At 35.8% G+C, this 22,538-nt stretch overlaps 2 protein-coding genes across 2 annotated transcripts in view; both read right to left on the bottom strand.

Moving 5' to 3' along the window:
- Positions 1–18,999, bottom strand: part of LOC123871692 (monocarboxylate transporter 12-like) — a 33,041-nt gene extending 14,042 nt beyond the window's left edge. The window contains exon 1 of the mRNA XM_045915604.1: positions 18,446–18,999. The gene's annotated coding sequence lies outside the window, so the exon portion shown is untranslated. The remainder of the gene's footprint in view (positions 1–18,445) is intronic.
- On the bottom strand, positions 1,909–7,281 carry LOC123871695. Its single transcript, XM_045915607.1, has 2 exons — positions 7,265–7,281; positions 1,909–3,842 (listed from the first exon to the last, which is right to left on the bottom strand). Exon 2 carries the CDS (start codon positions 3,788–3,790, stop codon positions 2,126–2,128), a length of 1,665 nt encoding a protein of 554 aa, XP_045771563.1. The 5' UTR covers positions 3,791–3,842; positions 7,265–7,281; the 3' UTR covers positions 1,909–2,125.
- Positions 19,000–22,538: the final 3,539 nt, after the last annotated feature.

Here is a 22,538-nt window from a genome sequence, read left to right as displayed (position 1 = left end):
TCATCAGCAAATAGTACAATATCGCAAGTATTTTGGACGAAATATGGTAAATCGTTTATATATACCAAAAACATGAAGGGACCTAAGATAGAGCCTTGTGGAACACCCATTAGTGAGGCTGATCCGGATGACTTCACATCATTTACACATACAGTTTGTATACGATCACTGAGGTAGGACGCAATGAGACTAAGCGCAGAGTCTTTGATTCCATAGTGGTTCAATTTAGCCAAGAGAGTCTCATGCGCAACGCAATCGAATGCTTTAGACAAATCACAGAAAATTCCAATAGCATTCTGTGAGTTCTCCCATGCATCGAATATATGCTTTAAAAGCATTGCGCCCGCATCGATTGTTGATCGACCTTTAGTAAAACCATACTGCTCCGAATGAAGTAATTTATTCAGATTAAAGTGCTGGATCAGTTGGTTGAGCATAATTTTTTCAAATATCTTGCTAAAAGTCGGTAAAATTGAGATTGGCCTGTAATTATTTGGGTCAGTTTTACTACCCGATTTAAAAAGAGGAATTAATTTACTGTATTTCATAAGATCTGGAAAGGATCCTGAATCTACGGACTCATTAAAGATTAGAGCAAGATATGGAGCAACAATATCAATAATATTGCTGATTACTTTTACTGAAATTCCCCATAGGTCTCCTGTTTTTTTGTACTGTAGCGATTTGAATACTTTAACAATATCATATGGGGTAACGTGTTCAAATTTAAATAATACACTGCACTCAGAAACATTGCTCCTTAGAAGAGTGTAGGCTTCCGCTGGCGACGAGTTAAGGGAACTGGTAGTGGTAACTGGAATGTTTCGAAAAAAGTCCTCAAATACGTTTGCTATTTCTAAGTCGGAGTCAGTAATATGGTTGTTAATTTTAAGTTCCAATTTATTATTTTCCACTTTACGTTTCCCAGTTTCATCTGTGATGATATCCCAAGCTGCTTTGATTTTATTATCAGAATTAATAATTTTCTGTTTTATGTAAATTGACTTAGCTTGTATGCAAACATTTCTAAATAATTTTGAATAATTTCTTACATACTGAACAAATGTTGGAGTATAATTATATTGCTTTTCTGCATACAAGTCAAACAGCTTGTTCCTACTTTTATAAATGCCAGCAGTAGCCCACTCACTAAATTTAAGATTTTTAAACAATCTTTTTTCTATGACTTTAAAAATACAATTAAATTGGGAGTTTATACAGCTAAAAAAAGCTTTATAGAGTTCATCCGGACCACCCTGTGTAAGGTCAATTGTAGGTAAAGTAGATAAAATATTGAGTTTGAATTGCCTTACTTTTTTGGTGGTGACTGGCCTATACTTTATAACTTTTGTTATATTTTGTTGAGAGCTGGGAACAGATATCATTTGTCCACAGTGGTCGGATCTAAGAGTGGTGATAATGGATTTTTTAACAATTTTACAATCACCAAAAATGTTATCAATACAAGTAGCTGAAGTTGCCGTTACACGTGTGGGCTCAACAAAAATGTTTTCTAAATTAAAACTTTTAAATAAGTTAAGTAATCTGTCTGTGAAGGAGGTGTGAAGTAAAATATCAATATTAAAGTCTCCACAAATCAATATTTTTTTTGATGACCTACATATCCGCCTCAGTGCCTCCTCCATGACGTCCTCAAACAGAGAAAAGTCACCCGAAGGAGGTCGGTATGCGCAAACTATAATATATCGCTCCAGCTCAACACAGGACAGCTCAATAGTGCGTTCAACCGAAAGATTAAGAATGTCTTTTCGTTCCTTGTAATTAATGTTGTTGCGGGTTATTATCATAGATCCTCCGCGAATAGCCTTCTTTCTTGTGAACGCACTTGACAATGAATAATTTCCAAGATTGACAATTAATTGATAACTATTGAGCCAATGCTCAGTAAGGCATAGAATATCGATATCTAATTTTTTTATAAAAAGTTCAATTTCATATTCTTTTCCAGACAAGCCTTGTATATTTTGGTGTACAAGATTAATCATACATTGCTTGTCTGTTGTGTTACTTCTTGATTTAAAATTTTTACCATCCTTGCCGGTGAGGCTCTGTATGTTTTGATGTACAGTATTCATTTTACAGAGCTCCTCCGTTGTCTTACTATCTAGTTTAAACAAGCAATAGGGTTCCTAATAGTACATAAACTATTGCTTGAGTCAATAATTGAAATATTAGTACTAGAAGTACTTGAGTCAATACAGAAAATATTAGTACTAGACGTACGGTTTGTAAAAGAGTCAAGAGACTTTGTTACAACACTTGTAACTGAATCATTTAAATTATATGCTAATAGTGAAGCAATATGCATCTTGCATCTCTTTGGAAGATGCATACTGTCACCGGTCAATCTAAACTTATTAGTAAAACTATTAATATCAAAGTAAGAAATAGCTTCGCTATAATATTTTGTCAGATTATACATTTTCAAATTTAATGTATGTATATTCTCATTTTGTTGTTTATTAAATGTACCAGAATAAGGAAAGGCACACAAAACAAATTTACATTTGGTTTTCTCATGTAAGATTAGTAATTTTTGAATGCATTTTACAATCTGTTGTTTTTTGACTTGTAAACTGTCCCCAAACAACAATATGACATTTGTATTGCTATCCAATGATTTTTCACTTAAATTATTAATTAAATGGTTAAAAGTAGCACCAGGGGAACATCTATTAATCACTGAATGCTTTAAGTAATGGCTCATCATGGAGCCGAGCCCTCTACCTAAGCTGTCAGAAATAATTACAGTTTGTTTTATTGGCTTAGTTGAGGGATTTATATTGTCTGATGAAGGAACCTTTGTGACATCTATGCTACACTGCTCTGGGCAAGTATCTGCTTTCACAGGGAGCACTGTAGGGCTATTTTGGCAAATTATAGGTACATTTGGAAAACAGTCATACCTATTTGTTAATGACTCCAAACGAGCCATGTTATAGTTACTTAATGTTAACAATTGGTCCGCTGCCAGTATTTGCTCATGGACCTGTTTTTGTGACAGCTCGTATAGGTCGGTAACTTTATGAAGAGACTGAGTCAATTTGGAAATTTCATCATTTAGGGTTTGAACATCCACATCATATTTATTCTGCAGTTCTGTTAAGGATATGCAACAAGCATCAAGCTTATTTACTAATTGGGAACGTTCCTTTTGTAATGATGAAATATTTCTTGCATAGGTTTTATGACATTTTGTCAATCTTTGTGTTTTCCTGATAATTTTGTTAAGTTTAATATATTTTTTTATTTTATTATGGCTATTTAAGTTTACTAAGTTATCTTTCCGTAGTGGGTTAGTATCTCTAGCACAAGGACTGTCACATGTCAGGTCAATGGTCACTACTGGCGCTATTGAGGATGAAGTGAGCAGTTCGTCATATAAATTATTTGTGTTCTTTGCTTCATAACTTTGCAATTGAGACTGAAGGTCGTCAATTGTTTTCTGAGCCCTACTCAATTCATTCTCTAACATAGAAATCTTGCTAAGAGCCTCATCGTATGTTTGGATGCACTGATTGAATGAGCCAACTGCATCCTGGAGTTGGTCCCGTTCCTCGAGTACCAGAGTATGTACTTTGTTCAAGTCAGCTAGTTCAGCCTTTAATTGAGTGTTCTTGGCAATAATGGCTCTTAACTCAACTTCACTGTCCTCTTGTTCCTTCAACAACTGTTCATTTAGCTGTTTCAGCGACTTCAGTTCCCGGAGGGCAGTTTTTAGTTTCTCTTGCTCCTCAATTACTGCTGCCCTCCTGGTTGTGGGTGCCATTGTGTGTATAAAATCCTGAAACACACCAAATAATATATGTGAGTGAAGGAAAATAGGAATAAAAGTTTACAGATATGGAGACAGAATGGTCTTAGAAAACAGAGAAAAAAGGACAGAGATTCACAGACTTAGAGAGATAAAATTTATATAAATAATTTGGTATGTCTACACCTACACTAACTGCACCAAAAGATTATATCATAATATGGGGTGCACTTTGTACCTATTTACTTTTAAAAGTTATTATTTAGCGATAGACTTAGTATTTATTATGTGTTGTGTAATGTTAGTATTGTCTGAGGCAGTAATCGTTATTCTCCAACTATACTTCCACTGTTTGTCAAGTAAGTGGAGAAAGGTTTTTGCCTATTGTGAGGATGGACGTGACTCGATGTTATCGAGAAAATGAAGAGTTGTGAGTAAGTATTGTGTAATGTTAGTGTTGTCTGAGGCAGCATTCGTTATTCTCCAACTATACTTCCACTATTTGTCAAGTAAGTGGAAAAAGGTTTTTGCCTAGTGTGAGGAGGGGCGTGGCTCGATGTTGTCGAGAAAATAAGAGAGTTGTGAGTGTAGTACCTAACCTAATTATGTAAAACAACATTCAAATACATAAAATATAAGATTAAATTAGGTACTAAAAGCAATACTCCCCCGGTTAAAGCAGTTAATTTTCAAACACCCGGCAGCCGCCCTCTGTACTCGAGTCCTTTGTCTGGTTGTGTCGCTTATTTATAGTTGCATGTCACGATGTATTTCAATATTTGAAACCACTTTATCATTAATAACAGTTTCACGCTGGTTTTTCACATATTTCTATTTAAATTTACTTAAAGTTAAATTAAATATAAGGAACAGCTGATTTTGCGACATGTCAGCTTGACGGTTGCGTTTCCGTTTTTTTTGACAATTGACAAAATTGACAAAATTATATTTTAGATGATGGATAATATAACTTTTTACTAATTTTTTTTAATTTTATTTATTCATTTGGTTCTTGTATGTAGTTTTTTTTAATAATAAAAAAATCAAGACGTTTCCCCCACTCTAACAGCACCAATAGAAATCTGTATCCACGTAAATTAGAAGCACTTAAAAATTATAATTACTCAAGATAACAACATCCCACCAAAAACATTTCATGTAAAAAGTTAGCCAAGACTCACAAGTTCATAATGTTTTCACTGTTAAAAAGTTATGAGATCTCTAGTAGAGCCAAGCCCCTAGCTGAGCTTAGATTTGTGCTGGCCATGGGACCTATCCCAAGTCCAAAGTAATATAGCTCTTAAATGTTCTTGACTATATCACATTTATAACAATAAATAACAAATCACTCTACTTACAAGCTCTGATTCTACAAACCCTACATCTTGGTAAAAAAAAGACGGCTTGGCCGTTTAATAACTTTTAACGTTTAATATGTTATGTCATGTAATAGTTTTACGAACATTAAACGGCCAAGCCGTACTTTTTTTACCAAAATATAGGGTTTGTAGAATCAGAGCTTGTAAGTAGAGTGATTTGTTATTTATTGTTATAAATGTGATATAGTCAAGAACATTTAAGAGCTATATTACTTTGGACTTGGGATAGGTCCCATGGCCAGCACAAATCTAAGCTCAGCTAGGGGCTTGGCTCTACTAGAGATCTCATAACTTTTTAACAGTGAAAACATTATGAACTTGTGAGTCTTGGCTAACTTTTTACATGAAATGTTTTTGGTGGGATTTCATTTCTTTTTGGCAGGTGCCCTAAATTTTTTTTGGATCTATTTCTTGTAGGTACATCATTTTCATGGCCCACTCTCTATCGTTACCTCTTTTTTTAAAAGCTTTTATTCAACTTGCAATGTACTCGTATGTAAGTTTGTTTGTTCGGGTGGAATCTTGCAACTCAATTTTGAAGCAGATATACCAAATTTCAGTCTTTTAGGACTTCAGGAAACACAGATACTTGGTACGTTTGATAAATCTGCCACGGACATCTTATCCTGTAAACTTTAGTATTCGAGCAACAGATTTTACAGATATGCATCTCATATACGAGGGGATGAAGGGGGACCCGATTTCTTAATTTATCTGTTGTTCATAATTCTTGAAATTCCTACTTAATGCCAAATTTCAGTCTTCTAGGACTTCAGAAAGTACCCTAGAATTTGTGACTAGAGGTTTTGAATGTCGATAAATCTGAAACTATAAAAGCTAGATAATTGATACTCAGTGCGTTTAATGAATCTGCCAAGGACATCTTATCCTGAAAATATCAGCATTCTAGCAACAGAATTTACAGATTTGCTTTTCCCATAAGAGTCGAAGGGGGGGGGGGGGGAATTTTCAATTTCTTAATTTTCCTGTAGTTTGTATGCAATTTCTAGTCTACATACCAAATTTCAGCCTTCTAGGACTTCGGGAAGTACCCTAGAATTACAGACTAGAAGTTTTGACTGTCAATAAATCTGAAACTATAAAAGCTAGACAATTGATACTCAATGCGTTTAATCAATCTGCCAAAGACATCTTATCCTGAAAATATCAGCATTCTAGCGACAGAATTTACAGATTTGCTTTTCTCATAAGATGCGTAGAGGGGGGGAAATTCCAATTTCTCAATTTTCCTGTAGTTTGTATGCAATTTCTAGTCTACATACCAAATTTCAGCCTTCTAGGACTTCGGGAAGTACCCTAGAATTACAGACTAGAAGTTTTGACTGTCAATAAATCTGAAACTATAAAAGCTAGACAATTAATACTCAATGCGTTTAATCAATTTGCCAAGGACATCTTATCCTGAAAATATCAGCATTCTATCGACAGAATTTACAGATTTGCTTTTCCCTTAAGAGTCGTAGAGGGGGGGCATTGCCAATTTCTTAATTTTCCTGTAGTTTGTATGCAATTTCTAGTCTACATACCAAATTTCAGCCTTCTAGGACTTCTGGAAGTACCCTAGAATTACAGACTATGAATAGTGATGATCATCAGTGAGGGACGAAAACGGCGTATTTTAGGTATCAATAAATCTGTAACCATAAAAGCTAGATATTTGATACTTAGTATATTTGGTAAATTTGCTGAGGACACCTTATACTGAAAATTTCAGCTTTCTAGCGTCATCCAGACCGAAGTTATGACGGGTCGAAAATACGGCGAAACACTTCGAGAAAAAGGTACTACGTAGCGCCCCGGCCGCCGTTTGGCTCGTCTTGGCGGGGGCACTGCCGTGCCCCCTGATACGCTAATTCATTTATCATAGTAATAACTGATAAAGTATTATCACACCCTCGTGCAAATAACGATAGTTGATATTATGTTTTATCTTTAACAGCACTAACGTCATTAATGCGCCACGTTGTCTGGAACTAGAGAAAGGTAAAGGAAAAAAAGGCCAAGTACGAGTCTGCGAGTCAGACTCGCGCACTGAGGGTTCCGTACTGGGGTTTTTTTTTTTCAACATTTTGCACGATAAATCAAAAACATAAAAATAAATAAAATCTGTTTTAGGATGTACAGGTGCTTTACCTTTCATATGATACCCCACTTGGTATAAGACCTACCAACCTACCAAATTTCATGATTCTAGGTCAACGGGAAGTACCCTATAGGTTTCTTGACTGACACGACGGACGGACGGACGGACAGACAGACAGCAAAGTGACATTAATAGGGCTCCATTTTTACCCTTTGGGTACGGAACCCTAAGATTGTTGGCTGAAATTCGTCGAACTTACCTAAAGTGAAAATGAAAAATTATGTAAATAAAACAGAACGAGGCCTTGCGAAAATTCCGGTTGACCTGAATTGATACCAGTCACGAGTTAAGTTTATCCAAAAAGATACATTCGAATTTATGTATGTTTCAGTTAATTAATAAATATGATAGAAAATGGTTATTTGTGTTACAAGAGGCCAAAGTGATATTTTGTTCCTCGAGGGCGTTGAGTGAAGTAAAGGGTTCTAAAGTAGAATCCTGAGCGTAGCGAGGAATTCAATATACGCCGCCCGAGAGCAAAATATTTTGACCCGAGTGACACACTATTTTTCATCACAACCTATGTCCTATGAGAAAAGAACAAAACACATAATATTAACAGGGCTCTCTCCGTCACTCGTTTCCACTCGTTTCATACAATCGTAGTTCCAATTTCATTTGAATATTAAGCAACCAAAGTCCATGAGATTTTACAGACATATTTTAGAAACTAATATCTGTGTCTGTGGTGTTTTAGATTTTTCTAAAAATATGTAGTTTTAAAATTACAGGGGCTCAAAGATTTGTATGTAAATTTTAAAGACCGCGTAACTTTGAAACCGAATATTTTAACAGAAATCTGGAAAACCACAGACATAGATATTAGTTTCTAGAATATGTCTGCAAAATTTCATGGACTTTGGTTGCTTAATATTCAAATGAAATTGGAACTACGATTGTATGAAACGAGTGACGGAGAGAGCCCTCTTAAAGCGCGAACGCGGACCAATCAGAAGAGAGAAAGCTCAAACTCCCATGAGAACAAAATGGTTCCCCTAATGCCAATTTTTGTATTTTGAATAGGTATAATATTATATATTATAATAAAAATATAATTATAAAAATAAACTCAGTTAAATTACGTCAATTTTTTTAAACATAAAAATACTTTCTATACCCAAATTTTTATAATGCAAACTAACAAACTATTTTTATATTTTTTAAATATATTAATAAAAATATAATATTAATTATATACTGAATATACTGAAAAATAATATTTTTATGTACAATGGAAGAAAATTCAGGATAAATCGGTCCCAAGGCTTTTTGCGTTTAGAGGCCATTATAAGGAATTTGAATAATTGTTTTCGCTCGAACGAGCACTGCTCAGTTCTCTTCGACAACTCATAAATAAAATTAAGCGCGCTTAACAGAATAATAAGAACGGGAATATGTATTTGGAAAAAAAATCGTGTTGGAAATTCAGGATCGTGCTAGGAATCCATTGATTACGGTTTTGAAAAAATAAGTTAGAGTAACCGACATAGCTCAACGGGTTGCGAAGTTGAAAACCACCGAACCGCAAGACGTCGGGCGATCGTCGACATTCCATCTACACGCACGAAACGTTTGCGTCATCATTCCTCATACGCACGGCTAAGGTTTGATACTCTTATAAAATCGAAGAAAATAAAAAAAAATGAAGATGAGCGTTCTCTCTGTTCTATTGTAACTTATAACTCTTTCGAGCGACTTACCAGTTTCATTTTCTTTAGGTAATATAAGTTCCATTTGTTTTCTACGTGCAGGAATTTTTGCTTTGCCCGCTCATTTACTAATGTCAAGGTCCAAAACATCGAGACTCGTTTCAATATATTTTTCCGACCTTCTCTTCACAAGTATACTATCTATGGTAGGTACTTAATTCACGGTATGACCAATCATCTCTATTTATTTATTATAGACAACCGTTTGACGACAATTACATCTGATGGAGAGTGATGATGTGGCCTAAGATGGGACGCGTTTACCTAGAAGATGCCTAGAGTAGACAGTCTAGTTTTAAAGATACGCGGATTGTAATTGGTGGGAAACAGATCGCGGAAGAGTATTCCAAACCTTAGCCAATGATGACGCAAAACGTTTCGTGCGTGAAAATGGAATGTCGACGACATGAAGATCGCCCGACGCGACGTCTTGCGGTTCGTATTTCTATTCATATAATCTACTAAAATAGGTACTCTATTATTCGTAATAATACTCGTTCTTGTAATTTGCAAGATCTTCAGCTCTAAAGTTTTAACATATTACGATGCGTCGATGAAAGAAAAGAAACTACACAGAAAGATATAAAGACGGTCTTATTACTAAATCAATGTAGTTAACAAGAGTAGAATTTCGACTACGTATGGCTGCAGACCTTGATTATAATACCTTGCGGTACGATAGTGAAAGGTCAAGGAGGAACCAGGTCAAAAGTTGTTAGGCACGATAGTTAGCCAATAATAAATTAGGCGCTTGGAACACTCTAGTGTTCAACTAAATTACATAGCCAATAGCCACTGAGATACGGGATTTAAATATAATAGGCCTGTTGAGCAGCTGTTTGGGCTAAGTGAATCGTTTCGACACACGTCCTACGCAGAGTATTTTAATTTCATGCCTGTGAGTAGCTTAAAAACAGACTAGCACTGTGAACTTGAAGTTCTCTAACTTTTAATTTGTAGCATGTTTATTAGTGTTTTCAATTTCTAGATGTCCCTATCGATATCAGCTTTCCGAACCAGTGGTAAAGTCATGACATAGTATCATAAGTGGCACAAGTTTTCCTATATGAAATCTAAATAAAAGGAAAAGATGACTGAATTACTGGTTGATCTATCAACGCACATCTTCAACTACCTACATGGACGGATTGGGCTGGATATGCAGATAGATATTATGACGTAGACATCCGCTAGTAAATAAAGTGGAGGTTTGAAAGTGTAGGCCGCGCTTCGAAGAGGCGATTGGCTCATTTCGTTTTTTACGGTTTTTCTCTCCAAGATGTAGCATTTTAATGTACTTACCTCGCCAATTTGGCAATACCAGTGCAGCAATTTACATAATTCGAGCAATGTTCTTGCCAAAAATTCGTACCAAAATTGCGATTTCAGACATAACAGCCGCAACGCACGTGCGGATGATAGGCAGCATGGCGAAAAGATATAAATGTTGCACTAGATGGGGCGCTTCATGACTAACAACATATTGTTCCAACGAACATCTTCGGTGTTCGCGCTGCTGTCAATCGTAATCCGCTTTAGACGCAGTCCGTTTCTACGAACATAGACAACTTAGAAGTTACAACAGACTGTAAGTACTAAAGCTGCCTATGTGAATAGTGTTTTTTTTTTTTCAAACAAAAATAGCGGGCAAACGATCAGGCTGGTCACCTGATGTTAAGTGATTACCGCCGCCAAAGAACATTTGCAGCACCAGAGGTACCGCGATGCGTTGCCGGGTTTTCAGGAATTTATCGGTCCGCCCCTTGAATAACCCCATTTTGTAATCTTGTGGGAACAGCACGGATGGGAGTTGATTTCACAGTTTGCATGTGCGTGGAAAAAATAATCTGGCACAACGGGCAGTCAAAGTGCACCAGACACCCAGGTGGTAAGGGTGAAATTACCTACGGTGGCGTGCGATGCGGTTGTAGAAAAAGGAGGGTGGAGTGCCTTCTGAGCACTCCCCATTATAAAAGCGATAGAACACGCAAAGAGAGCTTACATCTCTGCGGTGCTCCAGGCTTTCCAACCAGCCAGTTAGTTTGAGATCGTCCACAAGTCGAACAGCCCGCCTTTGAATCCGACCAAATGGAAGGAATTCAGAATTATCGCGCAACTTTAATTTTTACAAACGGATTAAAATTGATAAGAGTTCGTTGGAAGTTGGAGCATGTTGTGCTAAACGCCCCATCCAGTGTAACATTGATATCGCTGCCATGACGTTTTGCATTGGCTAGGATTCAAGTACCTACTTACGTCCACGGTAATTTTGTTAATGATTTATATGTTTGGATATCTATTGAAAAACAGCAGACACGGTGGGAGACGCGTCCGTTTATTATTGTAAGACGCAATAGACTGTAAATAAACTACGATACTACATAAAAGTCTGCTTCCTAAGTACTAATTCTTCAATTTTTTAAGACACCTGCCCCTTTTATCTTCAATCTTAACTATCTACTAACGCCCATCTGGACCTTTTGTATGGACTTCGTTGACATACATTATACAATGTTGATAGGGAATTAATCTATTTGTAGACTACCAATGGATAGATTGAATACAGAAAACGGACGTAATTCTGCAAGTTTTGCGGATACATATCTATGTATGTACATAATATATGTATACTTTATCGCACACCCAACCAAACACAAATGACAGGATACAAAAAAGAAAACTTAAAATGTGAATGAAATCTATCTTCAAACTTTATGAGAAGCAAAAATCGTGATCTTTTTCGATGCAACTTTTACACTGCATAATTTTTTACAATAAGCGATTGAATGAGTTCTCCACCAGGTTTCTTACACATAGTATCTGATGTGAAGATTTTACTTCAAAAGCAAGAACTTTTAACGAAAAATGAAAATCGCGAAGCGTTTGACCGCTGCTGATGAAAATAATATTTGTACACCAAATGTGGACACATAATACTGTAAAATATTTACTAACACCTAATTCACAAACAAATAATGAATGAAAATTAAACTAGAGATAAATCGATCAGATTCTGATTGTACATTTGCGAATCGCAATGATATAAATTACATGAGTACACAATACATCAGTGCAACATTTAATCTAATCACAATGTCAATATTAAATCTACATAAATTGCAACTTATAATGATTTATAGATATTCCCAATAAATAAACACAAACAGATAAAACGCGGGTGGTAGGAAATATAGAGAACCTCTTGGTCACTGGCAAGATCGGTGGAAAGAGACCCCGCGGACGCAGCCCAAGGTGTTGGTCCGACCAGATCAGAGAAGCGGTCGACAGACCCTTCTATAATGCCTTCCGTACAGCCTCTAACAGGCAAAAATGGCGCAACATGAAGAAAGTGATATCTCAAGGGAGCCACGATCCTCAAAATTGAGGGACCCACGCGACAAGAAGAAAGAAGAAACAGATAAAAACATACAGACAGTATTAACGAAAGGTGAAAAACAGATTATCTGTACGTGTACACTGTACATGTGTACATTGATAATAATTAAGTAAGTTAAGGAAGACCACATAAACACTTAATAAAAACTAACAAGTACACCAGAAACTCGTCGAGTCAAAAGTACACAAACTTTGATAGAAGTAGACAAGCTCTTTGCGAATCGTTAACTTAGTTGCCAACTGGAAAAGAAAATAGTTCCTCCGTAATATAAAAATGGCTCTAAGTTGACATACGAATATATACATGAATAACGAATCATAGTCGGTATACGTAAAAGTAGGTGAAGAAAATATGAATGCATTTTAAAGAAAATAAAAAACGGGATTTACTTTTATCGTAATCAAAGATTATATTATCAATGATGCAATAGATCCATATCAATATGACGAATTCGAAATTCGAATCCATTTTTGAACACTATTTAATCAGGATATGTTGTCTTCCAAAATTTTAACGATCTATTAATCTATTGATTGTGATCAAGTGTATGATCACAATAGATTAATAATATCAATATGGCAAATTCTTTTTTTTTTTTTTTTGAACAGTTTAATCATCTCCTCATCAATCAGGAAATGTCTTTCAAAAATTGGGATATCTCGGTAAGTTCAGCTTCATGATAAACTACGTCTTGGTAAGCAACCGGATGTCGCAACCGATCCATCACATTAGACTGTAGACATCCATATAATAATAATTCAATGCAGACATCAGCCCAATTTGACCGATCATATAAATTACTTAGATTGAGTGTATGTATTATTGTGTACATACAATGCCTACTAACCATCAATACTTAATATAGTGATAATCCATACTAATGTACTTTAACCCATTAATTGTTTAACCGATTTTGATGAAATTCGGCACAGAGTTAGGTAACATCCAGAGAATCGACATAGGTTACTTTTTATCACGGAAAAATTATGTTCCCACAGGAAAATCAGAAAGCATAATTCGTGTTCCCGTGGGATCAAATTATTTTTCCACTTTATAACCAACTTTCCCGAGTTTTCCTCTCATGCAGATAAGATATCTCATCTCAGTGGGCATGACTAACGCCGGCGCTAGGCGCGTGTCCCGGACATTGTTTCAGCCATTATCCATTTATCCATTTGTTCAATAACAACAGCTTGTTACATCGCGTTAGGTTGATTTGAGAAGAAGTGGCTATTTACCACTTGTTAGGAAACTTTTTCAAGCTGCGGTAGGTTATCTAATACTTACTTACGGTAGCCGGCAAGAAATATTGTACATCGACTTTTAGAAAGAGCTTCCGGCTTCGTAGAGCGTTGTCTCTGTCACTCATTCCTATGTGACGTTTTGTCGGTCTCAACGATAGAAACAACGCTCTACGAAACCGCTGTCTCTTTCTGAAGGTCGGTGTACAATATTCCCTGCCGGGAACTGTATATATCTTCCGAGTTCCGGCATTCACTTTGTCTATAATTTGAATGTGTGATATCACTAATAAATATGTAATAATATTGTAAATGTGAAAATATTTGTTTGTTAGTTAGACCACCAACTACATCGCAACACAGCAACGATCGACGTGATATTTTGCATGGATATACATTATTTAAAACCTGGAGAATAACAGAGACTACTTTTTACACCCGAAAATTAAAGAGCTCCAATGGTATTTAAAAAGAGCATTATCGACTATAAATGAAACCCTTTAGCACCATAGACTGTACGCTACGTCTTGTGAGTTTTAAAATCATTCAACACTTTATTTTGGTCAATAATTTCCGAACAGAAATTGGTAGACTCTTGACTCATAAGTAACAATTTTACTATCAACCATAAGTTAGTCTATATGATTTTTTTTAATGATTACAGATTGCCAGTCAATAGGTAGAGAACTGTAGTTGCTACATTGATTGATTGAATTAGTGTTTGGTTGGGACTTGGGACAAGACAGCACATGTTAAGATCATTCAATTGTTCTCAATTGTTTGGAAATAATCATTGTAGGCAACTCTTCAAAAGCATTTGAAAATATGTGACGATTTTAAGTCATCCAGTTGCCGCATAAAATACAATTTTCATTCCATTGTGTTCATCATGCATAATGCAAATATTACATTCTCTACTTCACATTATCTAACCACTAACCACTTACTACCGAAATATGTGCCATTATTCTTACAGTAAAATTTACACTCCAAGTTTAACCATTTAATATTCAACAAATTAATCGCAAAACTGCAGTTCTCAGTGCAAAATGTTAAACTTATCTGACACCTGCACACTTCAAAATATTTGCCATAAAGGCTATTTTAGACTACGCTACGTTCGGCGAGTAATTTAGTAACAGAGATTTGTTTTCGGACATTCTCCATCTATTACGGTATTTTTTGGATTTTCTTATTTTAATACCTTTAGAAGTCAATTTATAGTTCCTAGCTGATCCCTTCTATTATATTTTTAAATTATCACACAAATTTCCTCATCCATCTCTTTTTAAATAGCCGTTACGATAATCTCAATCAGCTTGTTTACTTTGCTTTGCTTTGCACGCTGCTCATCGTGCAAAACACTACTGACTTGTGAACTGCACTCGAGCAAAGTGCGAACTATTTTTTAGGCAGTAGTGAATATTTTAGCTATTAAAATACTCTCCACTCCACTAAATACTAACGTCATCTGAACTAGCTTTAAGAGACAAAGAAACTTTCAACCTTTAGAACTTAACAAGTCAAAGTGAACCCATACTACCGGGAACTTAGGCTTTACAAGCCAAATCGTCGGATGTACTGGATGTAGACACTAAAGAAAAAAGCAACTTTGTATCTAACGCAACAAGGTTTGCTGTAGAACGAATGTAGAAGAAAGTAAAATCGACTTTGTGATAATAAAAATATGGCTTATTTTCGTCGAATCATCTCATGGCAATGCTGATGTAGACGTAAAAAGTAAATTCGATTCTATGCCTACGTTTATAGAGTTTATTTTGGTGGCAATACTTCGTGACAAAACTGGCAACATGCCAGATACTGCGGAACTGTGACGTAACAGGGTTATGTATATAAAGCTGGTTTGAGGTTTAAGGGGTATTGTTTTCTGAGCATAGTTCTGAGGTAGTAAAAGAAAATACGCTGATTCAATGGTATCAGTGTCACAGACAATACATAGTATGTTGTAGGTACTAAGGTAAATGTTTATAAGCAAACCTTTCCATAGAATCTTTACATGGTGGTGACAAATTGTTAAATCACGATATTTACCTAGCCATCTAGTGTGCAAATTGATAGAAGAATCAAGACAGGCTCAAGAATTCTAAGTAACATTATCTAAATGATCAAAATCAATTCTTCATGAATGGATAAAACTTGTGTTTTATTAAAGCTACTAGTATTGTACAAATTTTGTAATGAATCAAATCAAAAGATAACAATATAGTAGTAGGTATATGACACGTTTCCACAATGCTAAGGTCATTGTTCACAAATGATAATAATTTATCATTATCGTTAATAAATAGTAAGTAATAATAATTTAATACATTGTATTAAATCTACATAACTAAAATAATTGTGATACTAAAGCATTAAGTGAAATAATTAGGTTTTAATGTAAAAAATTATATAATTTACTGACTAACCTTCTCCGCTTCACTTTATAGAGAAAACCTACCTTCATTTAAAATCTAAAATTTGTAGACTAAGCGGTTTGAGCTGTACGTGGGTAATGTTCGTCATTTTCACTTTTTAAATATATCTACAGATTTTGTGGACATGCATTATAACACAAAAACATTAAATAGGTAAGGCCATCCATATAAAGTTTTGACGGTCTCCATATATTGACACGATACAAACCTAAGACAAAACAACTCACAACGATCTCACTAGATGGCATTACAAGTATTTCAATCACTTACTATGAAGCCTGAATCACGCTAACAAAGTTTTAATCCCGGAAGGCTATTAAAAACAAGTTTCTCCGAGCATGACACCCACTCGAGGAAGATCTTTTTAACGTACGGTCGAGTTCCCAACACACAGCTCCCGTACAAAGTCAGGGTAAGTGCTAGTTGCAATGATTCAATCGCCTCATCATACGAAGAACCAATTTACCATATAGTCTTTTATTTGTATACTGTGGATTAACTCTATTTTTAACTATCACAGCAGTTATCATGTTTGTGAAGTTAATAGACTTGAATACAAATATTGATGGAGCGCGCCAATCGATAGGCCATAATTGCAGTAAATAAGCATAATTGCAGTTAAGTGTACATAATGATTAATAACGTTCGTTATATCTGAAGCCGAAGTCCGCAAGGTGATTAAAGTCTACTTTTTCTGGCCTAAGTCGATTTAACGTAGCCTGAGAATAAGAAGGTTCAAGCATCTCTGCCTGTTTGACCTTGACTTTGCTTAGACTACAGAGTTTAAATGAGGATCTAATCTAAGAGACGAAATCTATGCTTTCTTCTAGGCCCATGTTTAGCAACCATGCCCTTGACCCATACTACGTCATCTCTCATCACTGACAACATGCACTGTTCGCAGATTTCGGTCTTAAATCAGAAAACTAGGAAAGATCTACGTTGGGTAGTCTATGAAGTCCGGTTTCCGTGAGGTTTTCCCCTTCTACGAGAAAAAGGTGAATTTTTTCACCTTTTTCTCGTAGATATTGTTCCCTTATTTCTATGTCCAGTGCTTTTGCACTGGACATAAAATAAGGGAACAATATCTGTAGGTCTAATCGATAGGATTAATAGGAGCCATAATCCTCAGTAAGGAACGAGGGCAGATCCTCAGTAATGAAGGAATGAGGGTAGATCCTCAGTAATTAAGGGACGAGGACAATAAGAATTAGGACTTATCAAAATTACCAACCAATACAAAACGTATCCATGATAATATCGTAGTGATATAAATATCTTATCCACTTCAAAAAAGGTTCAGTCCCTGAACATAAACAAGAGATATCTTGAAAGTGAAGTCAAGTGAAAAGTTCTACAATCTTGTTAAGTGCAACAATGTATAAACAACATGTTTCTAATAAACTGGTTTACTTGTTCTTTAAACTTAATAAATTAACCGCGACGTAGGTAACTAATAAAGTGTTTATATTAACTTTCCTACGTAACTTTTCGTAAACAACATGATATAAATAACATAAGCACAAAACAATACTGAGAAGATGGGGAACACAAAACTTTCGTTCATTTTATGCTATACATATAAGATATTTTTCTTGGTGCTTTCTTTGGAGGAAAAAATTAGCAATAAATGTTGTTATTTGTAGTATAGAAGTCGTTACTCATAAACTAAAGCCCTAATCAAGTAAACTTAAACTTACGTATAATGTAATTAAATACACACTATCATTATATTAACCCATACTTAATATTATAAAAACGAGCTTGTGTCTATCTGTCTGTTACTTTCCACGGTCTATCTGCTTAACCAACTTTGACGTGGTACAGAGATAGATCCCTGAGACTGACAGGTTTTTATCACTCAGGCAGAAAATTACTCCGAAAAATCAAACAATTACCACTAGATTTTTTTAATAACCTAAACCCACGTGGACACGGCGCGGGAATCATAGTTTTCAAATATTCACACACCAATGGCAGAATAATGTTATACTTATCCACATGAATTATATTCAGGCAAACAAATTTATCCTTTTTTCAAGATACCTTCATTATTATATTAGAAAAGCTAATCAAATCCTAGAGCATCAAAGACGTTGAAAATTAATTTTAGGAAATTTTTCATGCAATACTTTTGAAAGTAATCACAGGTGCTGCTTGTAAACAATAACCAATTCACCTTTTTCCGAAGCGTCATCTTGGCACGTGTGGTGTTGACCATCCCTTTGCCAAGACTCGATAAGTCTTCAAATATCACGACCACCGCATTTTCGATGCTAATATTAGTCACAACACAAACTACTGTCACTTAAAACTAACTTCTTTTAACACTAGACGCTTACCAGGATAGAAAAATCCAAATTCCTGGAGCGATACATCAAGTGATCATGCACATCATTTGAGAAAACTGATGAAAACTTGCACTTAAAACACTTTTCACACTTAACGCAAATGGTAATTAACTGGCAAGAAAACTAATGTAGAACTTGATTTAAGTGATGGTATGGTTTCATTAATTTAAAAGAAAAAGATAGAATTTTACTTGTTGAAGCGTAATGCGAAAAATTCACTTTTTACACTGCATTTAGGGAAGAATCTACTCCTACTGAAGTGAAGATATAGTTCACGACGATAACTCACTTCAAAGGGAAGTCAATAAAGGTTAAGGGGAAAATTGCCAAAACGCGGCGGAAGAAGTTATAGCAGTAGTTGCTATATGATGAAGGTACACAGTACACAGTCGTGGACTCACTGAGAGAAGTGGCCGGCGCGCGCGCTCCCGCCGTCTCATTATTTAATAGCCAGATAAAAGATTATCTATTGAGGCGTCCTCGGTCAATACGACACTAAATTACGTATTTATCACTGAATGGCGAATAAAATTGGTAAGATGATTGTCCAGTTGAAGCGAACTCTTGATAAGGTTATTGAAGTTCATATGAATTATTGCATACGCGTATATAAAACTACTCGCTTACCTTTCAGTGTTTTAGGCAAATATTTACTAAACAGGGTTGCTAGAAAAACGGCACGATTTTAACTTTCTGATGATAATAAGCGAATTCTGGAAACATCAGGAAATGGGAACATAACAATATGATAAGCAGAAGAATCTACATTTTAATATGTCGTTAAACCACGAAATAAGCCTAAAATCATAACAATGAAGCCGAAGAAGTTTAATCTATGCCTAATCAAGTCAGTTTGGTGCAACATCATTTTAATTTGAATTCTAATCTTGTGGAGTGGAGATTAAAATGTAGGATTTCAAATTATTTAGATATACATATCAAACTTGGCACTAATAAATTGGCAACAGTCATTTCTCAATTTGAAATTATTTTTGCTTTCAGAACTAACTTGGCTAAATTCGAATTCGTAGTAAGCCAGCCAGGATTTTAATTCATTAGGAATTGGAATTGAGTTATAATAATGACTTATACCTAAATTAAACTTGACGAATCAAATATAATAATAATTGGTTCGTATTCAACAGCAATCGAAATGAAATCTTGTATTTCGGATTCGTTAACTTGAAATATAATTGAATCTTATTCATTGATGATTATTTTTTACAAAGCCACTGCGACCACTTCATATACTGATATTTATATGATGAAAATTAGAAAGATGTCCAAAGTACCCAGAAACATCCATATCAGCAGTTACTTAAAATGTATGTCCGTGTCAGCAATTGAATGATAAACGGTCGTTTATTAATACTGATAATATGAACACGAACAGTGCGTAACGCCTAAGGTCTGTAACCGACACACATTCTAGAGATAAAGTCGCCAACAGAGATAGAGTACAACAAAATTTCAATAGAATTAATGCTATTAAAATATACTTAAATATTATGTCCACCGCTGGACATAGGTATCTTATAGGAACTTCCACACGCCACGGTCTGGGGTGAATCCAGCGACTCCCTGCGACTCGTTTGATTACGTCTGTCCGCCAAGATTAGGCAATCTACCAAGTAGGTACCAACGCGACGAGACGCTGCGCTTTGCGATGCGAAATCGCCATTGTAACACCTTGGTACAAACCTATGAGTTTTTTGAACTATTAATTAATAAATATTAAACACTGCCCGTAATTAACATAAATGCGAAAGTGTGTTTGTTCGTTGGGTTGTCCTTCATTCACGTCACAACAACGGATCGACGTGATTTTTTGCATGGGTATGGTCAAAGGCATAGGCTAATTTCTATCCCGGAAAATCGAGTCGGGATTTTTAAAAACCTAAATCCACGCGGCAAATCCGCGGGCACCAGCAAAGAGATTTCACCGTGATTAATATCCTCATCTGGTGACAGGGCTGACTCATTTTTTGCGCAACGGATCAGCAAGGCTGTCCAGCGCGGAAATGCAGCCAGTACTCTTAGCACCATTCTAGGCGGGCATAATTTGTATATTAATTAGATAAGGCTAGCTTTAATTTTTATTGTAATATTTTCAATTTTTTTTTTTTACTTAATAAGTTAATTAATTTACTTAATAATATTACTTTAGCTTGTTTATTATTCTGAAGTACTTTGACTTAGCCACAGGGAAAAACTATCAGTAAAGTAACGAAGCAGAAAATTGTCATCAGTAAGTTGACATGTGATCTTATTTTCTGGAATTGAGTAGTGACAGGTCACCACATGTCGCTTATCTGATATATAAACAAGACTAGATTATGTCCGTGACTTTGTCTGCGTGGATTTAGATTTTGCGAAAAATCAGGACATAATTTATATAGCTGCGTGATTGAAAGACAAAAGCGTGCAAAATGACGTACTATCCCGCAGGAACCGTTTGTTTTCCTGGGACAAAAAGTATCCTCCGTTAGTAGGCTCCGTTTTTACCCTATGGTACGGAACCCTAAAAACCAATCAAATTCAATTACGAGCATTCCATGTCGAATATTATTTCGATTGGCCTAAATCAGCGCACGTGACCGAAATATATAGAATCGTATTTGCTTAGTTAGTAGCTACTACAGCTAGGCGACAGCGGACAGGGCGACAGAATTACATAACGCCACGGCATAGAGATTCAAATGGTAGAGAGAACGGAATGTTTTTCATACAAACAACTTATAATAAAGTAGCCAATTGGCGTTTCCTTGAAATTCCGCAGGAGATGTAAAGGTTGTAATGCACAATTGCAAAGTCTGGGCTCCGGCGTCCGATGCTCCAGTGTATGTTGTTCCTGCATGTTCAGCAGTGGGAGGGCGTAAGGTGTATATCGCACGCTGCACGTTGTGCCATACAGATTTTTTATAGACTTTAGTTTTTAGACTTGCGCTTAGCTGCTATCAGACACGCTGGCAAGTGATGATGCAGCCTAAGAGAAGGCGTTTGCCTAGAAGATGTCTGTTCACTCTTGACTTGACTGATACTGTTTCATATCGTAGCAATATATAAAATGAATACTTGCAATATCTTCAAACTGCATTTAGAGCAAATAAATGATTGACTTAATAGCGGTTCGAATAAGAAACAAGGAGGCAAATTATGAAGTGTCCGCGGAATTTTTACGGTTGCAGACCTTGGCGATGCCTTGCGGCATAGTAGAAAGGTGAAGGAGGAACCAGGTCAAAAAGTTCTTAGGCATACTCTCGGAAATATATCCCGCAAAACACAGATAGACCAGGCTTTGCGACTGAGATCTTAGAATTTCAAGATTTTACTATATCCCGTCTGTCATTAGAAAAAGTTTGACTATCTCCGCGCCCGGGGCATGGGTGAAGAGTAAAGACTATAGACAGAGCTCGACCGGGGAGGGTCAAGGTCAAGCTTGGGGAGCTTAAGACGGCCTGAAGATTTCCTTAGGCTTACTCGACTAATTACGAAATATGGGTCACGGGCAGAATATCTTGCTTCTTGTCTTAGCTCGCTTTTTCTAGCATTCTCTTCAAAAAAACAATTGGATAGTGAACAAACAATGTACATCTTATATTTTGTTTTCTATGCGACATGCATTGTTACTTAGTAGGTATGTGTAATTTTGTAGGTATCTACGAGATATGCTACATTATGAGGAAAACTGTTTCGATGCCAATTCCTATTTCAAGGTTATTTTCAATTATTATCGTAGGTATTTGCATTGATTTTACTCGTAGATCGATACTTCATAAATCATAATATTGAAAAAATAACCGGCCAAGTGCGAGTCAGACTCGCGCACCGAGGGTTCCGTACTCGGGTATTTTTGCACAATAAATCAAAGATAGAAAATAAGATGAAGGCAAAGAAACTTGTAAACTACCAGTTACCTTTGACTTTTATTTCGTTACTCTATTTGCCGAATTCGGCAATAAGTGACTCAGTAGTGTATCTTATAACTTGTAGAAGCTGTAACTGTAGCAAATTGAAGTTTCCCTACACAGTCCCAGCCCAACCCTACACGCCGACATTCAATCATGGGAATAACAATGACTTT

Source organism: Maniola jurtina, chromosome 14, assembly GCF_905333055.1.
Source record: "Maniola jurtina chromosome 14, ilManJurt1.1, whole genome shotgun sequence".
Taxonomy (NCBI): Eukaryota; Metazoa; Arthropoda; class Insecta; order Lepidoptera; family Nymphalidae; genus Maniola; species Maniola jurtina.
Note: the sequence above shows the minus strand (reverse complement) of the source record. Positions and strands in the feature narration are given on the sequence as shown.

Excerpts from the sequence above, each read along its gene's own strand:
- LOC123871695 (XM_045915607.1), bottom strand. The coding sequence starts at position 3,790 with ATGGCACCCACAACCAGGAGGGCAGCAGTAATTGAGGAGCAAGAGAAA.